This window comes from Tiliqua scincoides, chromosome 1 (assembly GCF_035046505.1).
Source record: "Tiliqua scincoides isolate rTilSci1 chromosome 1, rTilSci1.hap2, whole genome shotgun sequence".
Classification (NCBI taxonomy): Eukaryota; Metazoa; Chordata; class Lepidosauria; order Squamata; family Scincidae; genus Tiliqua; species Tiliqua scincoides.
Window position 1 is genome coordinate 215,880,845 of NC_089821.1, and position 15,706 is coordinate 215,896,550.

At 42.3% G+C, this 15,706-nt stretch overlaps 1 protein-coding gene and 1 pseudogene across 1 annotated transcript in view; both read left to right on the forward strand.

Moving 5' to 3' along the window:
• Window positions 1–15,706, forward strand: part of ESR1 (estrogen receptor 1) — a 246,200-nt gene that overhangs the window by 176,693 nt on the left and 53,801 nt on the right. The window contains exon 5 of the mRNA XM_066615710.1: window positions 4,195–4,527. Within this exon, the coding sequence (XP_066471807.1) occupies window positions 4,195–4,527 (333 nt within the window). The remainder of the gene's footprint in view (window positions 1–4,194; window positions 4,528–15,706) is intronic.
• LOC136637194 (5S ribosomal RNA) lies at window positions 7,523–7,640 on the forward strand (annotated as a pseudogene).

Below are 15,706 nucleotides of genomic sequence, written 5' to 3' on the forward strand. Positions count from 1 at the left end.
GATTCTTTCTGCTGTTTTCCCAGGCCAGTTCAGTATCATATTCATGGCATGAGAGGTTTTTGACTTAATTATCTCCAGTATTTCCTATTGCAAACTGCTAGATTGGTTTTGCCAAAATAGGGCTGTTTTTCCTAATGCTAGGCAACTTTTCTGGAAGGAAAAATTTCAGTACAGACAGTGGACTGTTTGTCTTGAAAAATAATAGGAAACATAAAATTGATCAGGTGGCAGAAATAGTGGGGCAGTAGTAGTGAAACCTGTTTATCTGGAAATAGTCATTAAAACAGTTAGCAAGTTAACAATTTCAGTACATTTTAAAATTAAAACATTTCCCCTTTTATTTTTTGATATTCATTCAATGAAATGTCACTGAATGCAGAGAGATAGAATAGCGTTTTCCTACCTTAGAGGGCATGGGCAATTTTCAGTGGAAGCATAACTGGACAAAAGTCTGACCTCATTGTTACTTTTAGCCTGAAGGCCTTTAACTAAAGATTTTCTTGGCTTGGGAGGGTTGAATTAGAGTCTTTTGCACTGAGTGGAGCCCCTGCCTGAACTGAGGTGTCCACCCACACCTTGCTTTCATGAGGTAATTGCAGTTTTCCATGCAATCGATTTCCATCAAGCATTTGCTCTTTTGGTGATTTTCTTTTTCATCACATTGAAGTACTACCAGTCAGAAACAGAAAAGCTCACCACTGAGCTTACCATACAAAATTCAAGCTGAGATGGCATTGGGGTGTGTGTGTGTGTGTGTGTGTGTGTGTGTGTGAGATTAAATTTGTGGTGTTTTTTTGTTGTTTTTTGTCAAAAAGAAATCCTCTTTTTCTAAGGAGGTGATTTCCAATATTTTTAGCATTGGGACCCACCTAAAAAAAGTTTCACTACCAGCCACTTGAGACTCTGTGCCTATAATGGTGATTGGTTACCAGCACTCTTCCCCCCCTCCCCAAGTAGCAGGTTTGTTGCCCATAGCCAAAACTGCCTTGTTGCCCATAGCCAAAACTGCCAGTTCTGCAACTCACCAAAAACTGGGTTGTAACCTACTGGTGGTCCCCAGACCCAGAGTTTGGGAACCGCTGTTTTAAGGTATTATGTCAGCCTCCAGTTATTTAGACATCCCCTCCTAAACTTTTATATGACATCTAGAACTGAGTCATCACAGATGGAAACCATCTGACTTATTTCAAAGTTCTTTCAAATTTAAGAGTGGAGCAATTTTGCTGTAACTGTTGGGTCACTTTCAAATAAATGCTTAGTGCTCCATTATGCTAGGTACTCTGCAGAAGCCACTGTGAGTGTTTTTGATTTGGTACAAAAGCAGAGTACAAGTGAACCCTCATTATCTATGAGGGTTCTGTTCCTGGAACCATCCTGGATACACATGAAATCAAATCACACAGATTTTGGGGTCTCCTGAGCTCCAAATATGACTGGAGCCTTTCTCCAGTCACGTCCAAAGCTGTTCTGAGGCCTGTGGTTTCTGAACAAAAACTGGAACTGCCTTTCTAGGACCTCTGGAGGCCATTCTGAGGCTTGTGGAGGCTGCATGCAGCCCCACATACCTCAGAAGAGCCTCCAAGCACAGCTCTGGTCAACTCTGGAGGGCTCAGGTGGAACCAAGCCCCTGCGGCCAAGTCCAGGGGACCCATGTTGAGCCAGAACCGTGGATAGAAATTCTGTGGATGAACAAGCACCACCTGTATAAGTTTTAAATAAACAAGGCTGTGATCCAGTGCACCTGGGAGTAAGTTTAATTGAACAAAATAGAATTTACTTCTGAGTAAATATGCACAAACTTGGGCTCAAAATCACAGCCTGATCCAATGCTGTCTGAATGCCAGCTCTTCAGACCCAGGCCAGTGCTGGGTGTCACAAATGTGTCATAAGGCACCACCCATAAAGCAAACAGTGCCAGTAGGAGACCTGTGCTGCTCCGTTGATGCTGCAGCGGGAGCCCTGGCCGCCTCTGGAACTCAGGAATGTTCTGAGTGGGCATATGGAGAGGATGGTGGAAGAACATGGGAGAGGTATTTCAGAGCACAGAGAGGGCGGGGGGGGGGGGAAGTGGGACAGGTCCAGAAGGGGTGGGACTAGCGGAAGCCTCCTCTGCTGAATCCTATTCCATGTGGTGGACTTGGAAGCCAGGGATGGGGTTCTTGACTCTGCACCTGCGAAATGGCTGATGCAAACTCAAGGAACCCCACTGAGCAGGCTGGGGCTTTACTCAGGGTAAGGAGACAAATGTCCTTCCCCTGAGGAGACTTCCAGCCTGCTCTGATCCAGGACAGGAACCAGTGATGGGGTCTGGAGCTGCTGCTCCTGTGCTGCATAGGATTGGGTCCTTGTTCTACCATAGAAAAATGGACTTAGGTTCATTCCTTTTCCTGAAAGTAAGCCCAATTGCACATCATGGGACTCGCATCTATGGAAACATGCCTAGGATTGCACTGTAAATTTGCATATTGCTCTTTGTTATATCCATGTATTACACAAGTGGCATGTGTATCTGTTGTACAGCACAATCCTATGCATGTCTACTCAGAAGTAAGCCCCATTATGTTCAATAGGGCTTACACCTAGGAAAGTATCCATAGGATTGCAGCCTATGCCATTTCTGCCCAACATTGCATATCCGCAAAAGGGAACCTGTGGGCTGAGCAAAAATGGGTTAAAGCAGTGTTTCTCAACCTGTGGTACAGGTTGAGGTGGTGTCTGGTGGTACTCATGGGACCGCTGGACACCTGCTGCCCAGCAGCAAGACCAGGAATAACACAACACAACAAAGCATGGTAGGAGGCTTGACTCGGCAAGCAGAGCTCCAAAGCATGCTTTTCTGTGCTTAAAAAAGCTCTCCTGTCTACTCTTAGGGTGCAGTCCTATCCTGCGCTGGAACAGGCAAGCCAGGAGGCTTGCGCTGTATCCAGCACAGGGTAGGGGCCAAAAGTGACTCAGCCAGAAGCAAGGGGAAACTCTTTCCCTTACCTCTGGGAGAGACGCCCTTTCCCCTATGGGTCTCCTCAGACTTGCGCCACCTCTTGAGGTGGCACAAGTCTGAGCAGAGCAGAGCACCTTAAGCTGCTCCGATCTCCCTGGGAACAGGGGTTGGGATCTGGCATAACTGCCAGATCCCAGCCCTGCCTCCTGTTCCCTGCCCACCCCCGGGGCCACCGGCCATCTGCCCTCCCCTGCCCAGGAACGCCTCCCTCCCACCTCTTCCCCGCCCCACCTACTTCAGAGCCTTGCATTGGCCCAGCCGGGCTGACGCAAGCCTTGGTGCCTCCATTGGCATGGAGGCTTGTTCCAGCTGCCACAGGCCGGCACACTCTGCAGACTCACTCACAGGCCGGCACACTCTGCAGACGGCCTAGGAGACTCCTGAAGAGGCGCGAACATGCCTTACGGCATGTTTGCAACCCTCCTGGGCTGGCTCAAGGGACTTGCACTGGCCCAAGTGAAGGGCTGAATTGCACCCTAAGTCTCTTAGGGTGCAATCCTAACTCACTTTCCAACATAAGGGCAATGCAACTCTTAGGTAAGGGAACAAGCATTCCCTTACTTTGAGAAGGCCTCAGTGAGTGCCACCCAACTGCAGAATGTAGCACACATCCCATTGGCACTGCTATGCCAGTGCTGGAAAATTGGTTAGGATTTGGGCCTTACTGGTGTTTGGTGTGTTACATTTGGCCTCCCAACCCAGAAGCAACTGGTGATGATGTTATCACCAGTTACTTCTGGAGGTACTTCAAATAGGTGGACCATGTTAAGTGGTACAAATGTTGAGAAACACTGGTTTAAAATACAAGTAAGGAGATATTCCTTTATGTTCTATGAATATTCTTTGTTAACCTGACCATAGAGGCAGTATACCCTGCTTTAGCAAACGGTTCTTAAGTGCTTTCTTATTACACCATTTGGTTGCAATCAATATTTTAGCAGAGCTTAACACATTACCTACAAATAGGTATTATTTTGTACTGTACTGTATTCTTGTCTAACAGTACCTTTAAAAAAAAAATCCTAATAGCATTCTCAAAAGGAATTACCTGAATAGAACATAATTTCTGGTGTACTTTAATATTTAATATCTCTTGTTAAGGAAGAAGGATTGAATTAAATGAACTTGCCAGCTTTATTTTCAGTAAGATAATGATGGGGAGAAAAGAGGTAAATTGCATTCTTATCTTCCTCTAGGGATTCGAAAAGACCGCAGAGGTGGCCGTATGCTGAAGCACAAGCGACAAAGAGACGAGCTTGATGGCAGGAATGCAGTGGCTGTAACTGAGGCAAGAAACACCACACTATGGCCAAGTCCCCTGATGATTAAACATAGCAAGAAGAACAGTCCAGCCCTGTCTCTGACTGCAGAGCAGATGGTCAGTGCCTTGTTAGATGCTGAGCCTCCTGTTGTCTATTCAGAATATGATCCGTCAAGGCCTTTCAGTGAAGCTTCTGTGATGACGCTGTTGACCAATCTTGCTGACAGAGAACTGGTGCACATGATCACCTGGGCCAAAAGAGTTCCAGGTAAGAACAGTAGCAAAGAATGTTTGGACAACTGTTCTTAGAATGACGAAAGGCATAGGACTGACTAGATTTTAGACAAACCGTTGGAGAATTTGGAGAAAAGTCTCCTTCCACCTACACAATTCCACTATACACTGGTATAGTCCCTCCCTATTACCTTAAATGGTATAATCAGAAAAATTTGAAAAATAACGGCCAGTTTGTTTACAGTTGCTGAATTTGTCACCAGTTGCATCTCCAAAAGTGAGGGCGCGTGCAGAACAGAAGCTTTTTTTCTCAAAAACCTTACAGGACACCCAGATTGGTACAGGGAGTGGAAGTCTTCATATAAATCCACCTGCCCTATAAAGTCATTGAAGAGGGTCTGCTGTGGGTGCCATCACTGTTGGAAATGCAATAGGGCTTTCTCTAACAGCTCTCTGAAATTCACTTCTTATGATTAGGACTGGTTCCTCAGTGCCAGCATTTCAAAGGGGGGTTCTGCATGCTTGGTCATGCATATAATAATAATAATAATAATAATAATAATATACAGTATTTATATACCGCCTTTCTTGGTCTTTATTCAAGACTTTATTCAAGGCGGTTTACACAGGCAGGCTTATTAAATCCACGCAGGGATTTTTACAAATTGAAAGAAGGTTCTCTCTTTCAAGAACCACCACATTCAAGATGTTACACTCCGATCTGGTTTAACATTCTGGCCTCCATCCTCCCACGCTCCGAGCAGATGGAACAGCTCAGCTGCAGCTTGCCAGCTGCTTCAAGGTCGCACGGTGCCGGTGGCCTCGATTAATGATGTATTAATCATTAATCATTATTATCATTAATACATCATTAATATTAATGATGTAAAGCAGGGGTGTCCAAAGTTATTGGCAGGAGGGCCACATCATCTCTCTGACACTGTGTCGGGGGCCAGGGGGAAAAAGAATTAATTTACATTTAAAATTTGAATAAATTTATATAAGTTTACATAAATTAATATATTAAAGATGAACTTATATGAATGAATGAAAGTCTTGAAATAGGTCAAGGCCTATAAAAGGCCTTGCACAAAGCAAGGCCAGCCTTTCCTTTGCTGCTGCTACTGCATCACAGATGTGAAACTGCAAGCAGTGGAAGAAGCCCTCATCCCACAGCTCACGCGAGAGGTCAACAGTCACCCTCATGCTGAGAGCAGTTGCATCGGGCCAGTGTAGGTTATAACAAATCTCTGGAGGGCCAGAGCTTATTGGAGACTGGCGGCTCCCTGAGGGCTGCATTGAAAGGCCTTGGGGGCCACAGGTGGCCCCAGGGCTGGGGTTTGGTCACTCCTGATGTAAAGTGTGAACCTTACCCTTAGTAACACCTCATTTTCTTTGCATTCTCTGCTTTCAAATGTACACAAACGCAAACAAGGACCAATATAAAATAGTTCATGTGCTTAACCTATAAAATTACATAGAATAGAATCCTAAAAAACTCCCACAAAACACAAAATGTTCATCCCTTAGATACTGTATTAGAGAGTATAGATTTTAGGCTGCAATCCTAACCACACTTTCCTGAGAGTAAGCCCAATTGAACAAAATAGGACCTACTTCCGAGTAGACCTGGTTAGGATTGTGCCCTTAGTCAGGCAGAAATATTTTTTCAAGCAGAAATGAATGTTTAAATATTTGTTGCCCGTTTTGATGGGACAGAATATTATATTACAGATTTGTCTAACCCAACCTTCTCATTAAATCTTTCTCAGAACTGATGTATTTGAAATCTCTTAGCAGCTTCAAATGACTGCCTTTGTTTAGAAAATCCTCCATTTTGTACTGATAGAAAGCCACTTTGCTCCTCCAGTTGATATGCAATAATTTTCAGCTAACATTTTCAGTGATCTGAAACAGGTTCAATTTGAAAAGGGGGGGGAAAGAATTGTTAACTATGAGGAAGTAAGAGATTTTACAGTATCCCTAAATGTACAATCCTGTGCGTACTTGTCAAGGACTAAGTACTCAATCCTATCCAACTTTCTTAGGCCAATGCTGCTGCAATGCAGCCCCAGGATAAGGGATCACATATTCCCTAACTTTACAGAAAGAAAATAGTGCATGCCTTATTGGCTCAGCTGGATCAGCACTGGAAACCTGGATAGGATTGGACCCTCAGCCTTTTTGAACAGTGTGACCTATATCTGAGTAAATGTGAATAGGATTGCACTGTACGTATATTGTAGGAGTCTTTCTCTCCTCAAAAACTGTGTAGGTAGAGGTATGCCTCTGAAACAAATTTGTTGTGTCTACATACTTGGCAACAATGGAAAATTTGAAACTATTTTGAGAAATAGCTCAAACATTAATTACATCTATTATGAAATTTTGTGCACAAGAATTATGTGACTAACAGTGCAATCCTATCCACGTTTACACAGAAGGAAATCCCACTGTTTTCAGTGGAACTTACTCCCTTGAAAATGTGTTTGATTGCAGCCTTTCATGATAACTACGTTCAGAAGCTTCACTAGGGTTTGAGTTACCTGGTGAGTAACTTACCTCCTCTCATAACAGACCATACAGAATAAATCACAATATCATACACACAGCCAAAATGTGGTGGCATAACTAGAGTTGGTGTAATCCACATTAACTTTATTTAGATATATAATAGTACAGGTCACCCATCAGTAACTAACAAAAAACCAGAGGCCAACTTGTCGTCATTTGCACAATTGAATAAGAGTTCTAGTATTAGCTCTGATACATGGAAATGAGAGTTGACTCATACTAACATTTTATTGCTTCCTTTCTGTCCCATAATGAAAACTCATTGGCTCTCAGAACAGTCAGTCTCATTGGTCAATTTTGAGTTAAGCAAATCTACTTTTTGTGACATAAGGCAGTTGTTTTCCTTTTCTGGTTATTTGGCTGTAATCTTTGATAGAATACCAATATTTCAATGCGGTTTGTTTTATTTCATTCTGCATTAAATTACCCATCGAATGATATATTACATGATATAACACCACTGCCTGTTACCCTGCACATGCCTGATCTCGTCTGATCTCAGAAGCTAAGCAGGGTCAGGCCTGGTTAGTACTTAGATGGGAGACCGCCTGGGAATACTGGGTGCTGTAGGCTTATACCAGAGTCTTTCGAGACTGAAGGAAGGTTGCCAACCATAACGCCACTACTGAACAAAAATTTTGAAAATATTTTCAAAATTTTTGTTCAGTAGTGATGTCTCCCCTCTCCCCTGAGTGTGCCACCCAGTTTGTCTGCACCTTCTGCCACTGACTATGTTCTTTTGTCTGTCTGGAATTCACTATAAGCTGATCTCAGCGATACTAAGGTCATTAAATGTTTGCTTTCAGCCTTCACTTACTGTGGAAGCAGACATGTTTAATGTGATGGTTGAGTAGCTGGCAGTTGTGGTTAGATGTTCAGGTTACATAAGTAGTACCTCAGACTATGGATGTGAGCAAAAAGCACAGTGGAGGGCTTTTTTAATATTAAAAGGTAGAGTGTTTGGCATCACAGCTAAGGGTTTGGCTAATCATTTACTTCCAGAACAGTACCTGTAAAATTTAATGAACCTAAAACGGCACAGTGGGCATGCAGGCTTTGAAGTTTCAAGATGATTCACAGTGCTGCACTTATTTCATGGTTTCTTGAACCAAGAAGATAAATACTTGGTGTTTTAATACTACAAAAGTTGCTGGTTTTCCTAGGGCATTGTTTTCTTCTTTGACCAACCTATCTGTTAAATTAGAACAATGTGAAGGATCAGCAGCAGCCAATGTCTTTTTTCTTTCTTTCTCTCGCTCCTTTAATTTCCTGATACCAGACATAGTGGTAGTCATTTGTTGGAGATATTGAGATGCTGTAATGCTTTCTTTCCTCCCATGTTAGTTTATGTATGCGGAAACAATGTACACTATCAAGTGTAATCTTCTTTTGTATATGTATATTTGTTCCTGAAAATGTTTTGTTTGGAATGTTATATGACTAAAGTGATTCTGGATGAGCTATTTTAAAAATTCTTTAGCGATCAGTGGTTCCCAAACTGTGGTCTATGGCCCACCAGTGTTTCAATTTTTGGTGGTTCACAAAATTAATAGGATAGATTAGGCTCTGTGCATCAAGGTTAAACAAATTACTTCTTGGGAGGGCACTGCTGCCCATTTTACAGTCCAATTACCTGCCCAATCACCATCAATTACCAGTCACAGAGGCTTCAGTGGCTAGTAAAGTGAAACTTTTTTTAGGTGGGTCTTGAAGCTAAAACATTTGGGAACCATGCCCTAGGCCTACATGAATACACTATGCTATGGATCAGGTGTCTGCAGTAGTGTACAGGTAATCCCTTGTTATCTGCTGGGGTTTGGTTCCAGAACCCTTGTGGAGAAAAAAAAAATCAGTGGTTAAAAAAAAAGTGGAAAAATAGATTTAAAGATTCACTTCCAGGTTTTTTGCCTCTCCATTGTTCCTAATGGAATAAGGTAATGCCTCGACATCTGCAGGGATTGGATTCTGGGACTCCCTGCTGATACCATAAAATGTGTTAAATAAAAAGCAGTTTAAAAAAATTAAAAAATGCTTTACATTTACATCCCTTTACAATTGTGATTTAAAAACAGCTTTTCTTACTGTTTCAGAGAGACAGTCAGCAATTAGAATGCAAAGGACCCCCTGCCTTTGCCAGACTCAGCTGAAGAATGGAATGACTGTCTCTCTACAACAGTAAGCAAAGCGGTTTTTTAAACTGTGATTTTAAAGGATGGATTTTTCCCCCCCTTCTCCAGGGATCAGCACATTCCTTCTCATTTGCAGTGGCCATTCATGTTGAGTCAAATCCATGTATAAAAAATCCGTGTATAACAAGGCTGGATCTGTATATTGGGTGCTGCAGTAGTGATATTTTGATAGTCGAATATTGCATGCAATGTGTTAAGAGTTTTATTTAAGTTCTTATCTGTCAATCTCAAATCATAACAGCTACCACTTCTCACAATATCTAAATGCATTAAAATCAAAATGAGTTTTGGACTACAGCACTGTAAGGAGGAGAGGGGTGGGCAGATGCCCACAAAGAAAACTACCTTGTCCTTTTTCACCCTCCCTAGCTCACAGAGGTCCTTAGTGCAGTTCCTAATCTTCTCTGTTTGGACTGGGTATCATGTGTTGAGGTCACTTACATCTTCACTTTCTCTGCTGCTCTAATATGTGCTGAAGCACTAAAGTCATCTTGATTGTTTCTCTAGAACCCTTTATTTTTCAAGGAACCTCTATACAACTTGGTATTTATGGTTACCACATTTTTCTTCCAGGACTCCTGTACCTTTAACAGTGGTGCAGCAGGCAGAAATTTCAGCAACTGAAGTGTTCCATTAATGCATCCACATGCTGAGCAAAACATCTCTTCTTGCAGATTTTATTCTCCTGTCATGTCACTGTTAAATGAAAAACCTGTGAAAGACTTACTTGTTCTCTGTTCAAGAAACCATGACAATTTTTAGATGCATCCAGGATGGCTTTCATTTAAATCGCTACTCAGACCTGATTATTTCATGTGATTCTTTTTTAAAACAAGAAGTGTGCTCTTGCTTGCTATAATCTTTAATACATATTGTTCGTAACTCAAAGCTGTAGGTTGAACTTCTAGAAAGCCCATGCTGTACTATTTTTAAAAGATTTAATTTTAAAAGTTTTCAGATTGGTTTTGCAGTTATATCAGAAAATGAAGATTATTTTAGTTACCAAAGCTGATTGAAACAAAGTTGACTAAAGGCACTGGAAAGTGAGCAGTTAAACAGGTGACAAGTTCCATAGGAGAAACACCATCACCAGACAGAGATTTATGGTCCAATCCTATCCTGGGCCGATGTGCAGAATTCAGTGCCACCACTGCAGCATCTTCTGCATCCTGTGCACTGATTAGGAACCAGTCTGGCCAAGAGGTAAGAAATGGAAATTTATTCTTACCTTTCTGGTGGCTGCATGGTCCCCATTGTGATTACTGAGCACAGGACTCATATACCCCAAGCGGAGCTCTGAGGAGTCTGCTGGGACATGACTAGGCCAGCCCAGAGGTTTGGGATATGGCAGACACCAATGCCATTGTGATCCGCCCTTGGCCTGCCCCAATCTAGGCCCTTCCACTGATAGTTGGTCCACACTCTTTTGCTAGTGGTGCTCAGGTCTTTCTGATCTGGATCAGCCTACCACCATGGCAGATCCTGTGGTATGCTGGTATGCTGTACAAATAAGAAGGAGTGAGCCATTAAATTGTTTAACTATAGCATTTTTTTAGATCGCTAAATCTATTTTAGATTTTTGTTTTCACAACAGCAAAAACAAATTTGTTATTACTTAAAAAAGCATATGATCTTTTTGAATTTGTTACAGATTTTGTTAAACATTTTAAGTTTTTGTTTAGGTATTTTAAAATCAGCTTCATTTCTAATTAAAATTTTTTTAAAACCCTGAAATATTTTTTCAACCAGGTCAATACGAAAAACTTAACAGTGTTGGCTTATGCAACCAATTCAATAGTCTTCATCTTCTTTTTCCTATTCATTCATAATCTGGAATAAAAAAACCAAGATTCCTGTTTTATGAGATTCCAGATGATTTCACAGTTTAGGATGAACTAATTCAGAGGAAGAAAATACTCTTTTTACACTGGCAAAAGAAGGTACTGCTGTTAAAAGTTGGATTCTCACTTCATCAGTCCCTGAATCCAAGTACTTAAGTGACTTCCACCAATTCACTGGTGTAACTTTCTTTAAAACTTCATCTGCAAACGCATATTTTTTGAATGGTTCACTCTTAACCCTAAAATGTAATGTAGCGGATAGTATGGAGGGATAATTTATGGATGCTCAGGTTATAGTGAACTCCTCTTCTCTAATAGTTAACCTGACCCTGGTCTGAGTGCGAATATTTGTAAGAAAATGAGTGGAGGATAGTGCTTGTTCCTTTTATTTTATTTTTTTGCTTAAAAAACTAACTGTCATTATGAATTTCTTTTTTAAAAGATTTTACTCAGTTTTTTCCAAATTTTGAAAACATGAGCAATAAAAAAGGTATTTACCCTTGTACCTCCGACATGAGTGTGCCAAACAAAGGTTTGAAATAAAGGTTCACTATTAATGCAATCTAAAACACCCCCCATGTGTGGGCCACTAATTTGGGGGAAATGGCACTAGCCATCTACCTTCACCAAGCTACACGGACATCACATCCTGGCTCTAAGCTGCCTGGGTTATTGCCCAAGAGAGCTTATTACCACTAACCCCTAAGGGAGGCAGCTGAATGAGCAAAGACCCAAGAGGCTATGCCCACTATTGTTCTCTGCTTAATCCAGCCTGGGGGCTTGCCAGCCAGCTTCACAGACCCAGACAGGAATTGTCTGAGTGGCCTTGGCTCATCCCCCAACCTTTCTGACCTTGGAATGTATGCTGTATTCCCTACTGCCCTGGCTGCCCTGCCCACACATCACCTGCCTAAGTGACCAAATGCAAATAAACCCAAAAATATAACCCAACAGCCTACCACGTTCGTCTGGGATAAGCAAAAAAAATCACCAACAAATGCCAATCAGGTTGGTGACAAAAAATTCCTGTCTTCCCCTTAACAGAATGACCAGCTAATGTCTGTTCATGGGAGGATGGGCGGAGATAAAAAATTCCAGCAAATTGACTCCCAAAGGCACACAGCCTTCAGGATAACTCAATGAAAGTGTTGACCCAATGTGCAGCGGCAGTGAAGAAGGCCAATTCTATGTTTGGGATCATTAGAAAAAGCATTGAGAACAAAACGGCTAATATTATAATGCTGTTGTACAAATCGATAGTGAGGCCACACCTGGAGTATTGCGTCCAGTTCTGGTCGCCGCATCTCAAAAAAGACATAGTGGAAATGGAAAAGGTGCAAAAGAGAGCGACTAAGATGATTACTGGGCTGGGGCACCTTCCTTATGAGGAAAGGCTACGACGTTTGGGCCTCTTCAATCTAGAAAAGAGGCACCTGAGGGGGGACATGATTGAGACGTACAAAATTATGCATGGGAAGGATAACGTGGATAGAAAGATGCTCTTTACACTCTCACATAACACCAGAACCAGGGAAACATCCACTAAAATTGAGTGTTGGAAGAGTTAGAACAGGCAAAAGAAAATATTTCTTTACTCAGCGTGTGATTGGTCTGTGGAACTCCTTGCCGCAGGATGTGGTGACAGCATCTGGCCTGGATGCCTTTAAAAGGGGATTGGACAAGTTTCTGGAGGAAAAATCCATTACGGGTTACAAGCCATGATGTGTATGTGCAACCTCCTGATTTTAGAAATGGGCTATGTCAGATTCAAGGGAGGGCACCAGGATGCAGTTCTCTTGCTGTCTTGTGTGCTCCCTGAGGCATTTGGTGGGGCTGCTGTGAGATACAGGAAGCTGGGCTAGATGGGCCTATGGCCTGATCCAGTGGGGCTGTTCTTATGTTCTTACGTTCTTATGACATCAGCCTGCCAAGCCCCCACTCATGCAGTAGCCAATGAGTTGCCTTCATTTCCTGTCTTAACCTGGCTTGCCCAGAGTGCTAGGCAAAGGGGGGGGGGTGAAGCTCTTATGGAACTTCACCCTCATTTCCTGCACTTTGTTTAAGGCTATGGAAATAGGTTTAAGATGCCAGCAAATTTTTCATGTTTCTCTGAAGCCTAATATTGAGAACTTTGACTATGATAGTGTTATTTACTTTTTTATGATTTTGTTGACAAACAGAAATCAGACTATAGAATCATAGAGTTGGGAGGGACCTATAAGATTACTGAGTCCAACCCTTGCCAGTGCAATCTGTCGTCAACTGACAGATGCAATCCCTGATAGATGCCTATCTAGCATCTGCTTGAAGACCTCCAACAATGGAGAGTTTACCACCTTCCAAGGCATACTGTTCCACTGCCAGTTTATACCAGTGATTCCCAAACCTTTCAGCACCTGGACCTATTTTTTTTTTTAAATGAAACTCTATCAGGACCCACTCATGTTTACCAGGCTTTAAAAAAAAGATCTAGAAAGAAATATTTTATATATAAGTAAATAATAACCAGAAAAAAGACCCTTAAACATTTATCTCCCTATACAGTATTTACACATGCTTGGAAATTGCAGGAGCTAAGCTCTTTGCAGGGTAATTAGAAGCTACAGTATCTGATTTTTGAATTGCCTCAGGACTTGAGGCAATTTGTTATCTGATCTTTCCTTCATCCTTTGGCAACCCACCAAAAATCACTCATCAGTCATTTATAAATATATAACTCATCAGTCATTTATAAATATATTGAATAACATTGGGCCGAGCATGGAGCATTGAGGCACCCCACTAGCTGCTTCCCTCCAGGTCAGTGAAGAGTCATTGACAAGCACTCTATGGCAGTGTTTCTCAAACTGTGGGTTGGGACCCACTAGGTGGGTCACAAACCTATTTCAGGTGGGTCCCCATTCATTTCAATGTTTTATTTTTAATATATTAGATTTGATTCTACCATGGTATGTGACTGCATTCAGGGAAATGTTACAGATCTGTACTTTTAACAAGCTACTAGGTATATTCTTTTAACAATGACAGTCAGTGGGTCTTATTCCTTGGTAGGTGTGGGTAGAATTGCAGCCTTGGATTGTTAAAAATTTTCCTGCTTGATGATGTCACTTCCAGTGATGACATTACTTCCACTGCGTCCTGACAGATTCTCATTCCAAAAAGTGGGTCCCGGTGCTAAATGTGTGAGAACCACTGCTCTATGGTTATGGTCTGTCAGCATGCCAAGGATCCGCATGAAAGCAGTATCATCTAGCCAACATCAAACTAGTTCGTCTACCAGGATGTCAAATTCTTACTGAAATCCAGATATATTATGTCCATAGCATTCCTCTCCCCCCAGTTTATCAAGCTAGTCACACTGTTCTAGAAAGAGATAAGGATTGTGTGGCAAATGTTGTTCAAAAGAAAACCATGCTGACTCTTAGCCATCACTCCCCTCCGTTCTAAATGCTCACAGATAACTGCTTAATGATTTATTCCAACACATTTCAATTATCAACATCAAGCTGATGTTCTTTGAAACATAGAATTCTTTGAAAAGGTCAACAGGCATGTGGATGCGGGAGAACCCGTGGACATTATATATCTGGACTTTCAGAAGACGTTTGACACGGTCCCTCACCAAAGGCTACTGAAAAAACTCCACAATCAGGGAATTAGAGGACAGGTCCTCTCGTGGATTGAGAACTGGTTGGAGGCCAGGAAGCAGAGAGTGGGTGTCAATGGGCAATTTTCACAATGGAGAGAGGTGAAAAGCGGTGTGCCCCAAGGATCTGTCCTGGGACCGGTGCTTTTCAACCTCTTCATAAATGACCTGGAGACAGGGTTGAGCAGTGAAGTGGCTAAGTTTGCAGACGACACCAAACTTTTCCGTGTGGTAAAGACCAGAAGTGATTGTGAGGAGCTCCAGAAGGACCTCTCCAGACTGGCAGAATGGGCAGCAAAATGGCAGATGCGCTTCAATGTCAGTAAGTGTAAAGTCATGCACATTGGGGCAAAAAATCAAAACTTTAGATATAGGCTGATGGGTTCTGAGCTGTCTGTGACAGATCAGGAGAGAGATCTTGGGGTGGTGGACAGGTCGATGAAAGTGTCGACCCAATGTGTGGTGGCAGTGAAGAAGGCCAATTCTATGCTTGGGATCATTAGGAAGGGTATTGAGAACAAAACGGCTAGTATTATAATGCCGTTGTACAAATCGATGGTAAGGCCACACCTGGAGTATTGTGTCCAGTTCTGGTCGCCGCATCTCAAAAAAGACATAGTGGAAATGGAAAAGGTGCAGAAGAGAGCGACTAAGATGATTACGGGGCTGGGGCACCTTCCTTATGAGGAAAGGCTACGGCGTTTGGGCCTCTTCAGCCTAGAAAAGAGACGCTTGAGGGGGGACATGATTGAGACATACAAAATTATGCAGGGAATGGACAGAGTGGATAGGGAGATGCTCTTTACACTCTCACATAATACCAGAACCAGGGGACATCCACTAAAATTGAGTGTTGGGCAGGTTAGGACAGACAAAAGAAAATATTTCTTTACTCGGCGTGTGGTCGGTCTGTGGAACTCCTTGCCACAGGATGTGGTGCTGGCATCTAGCCTAGACGCCTTT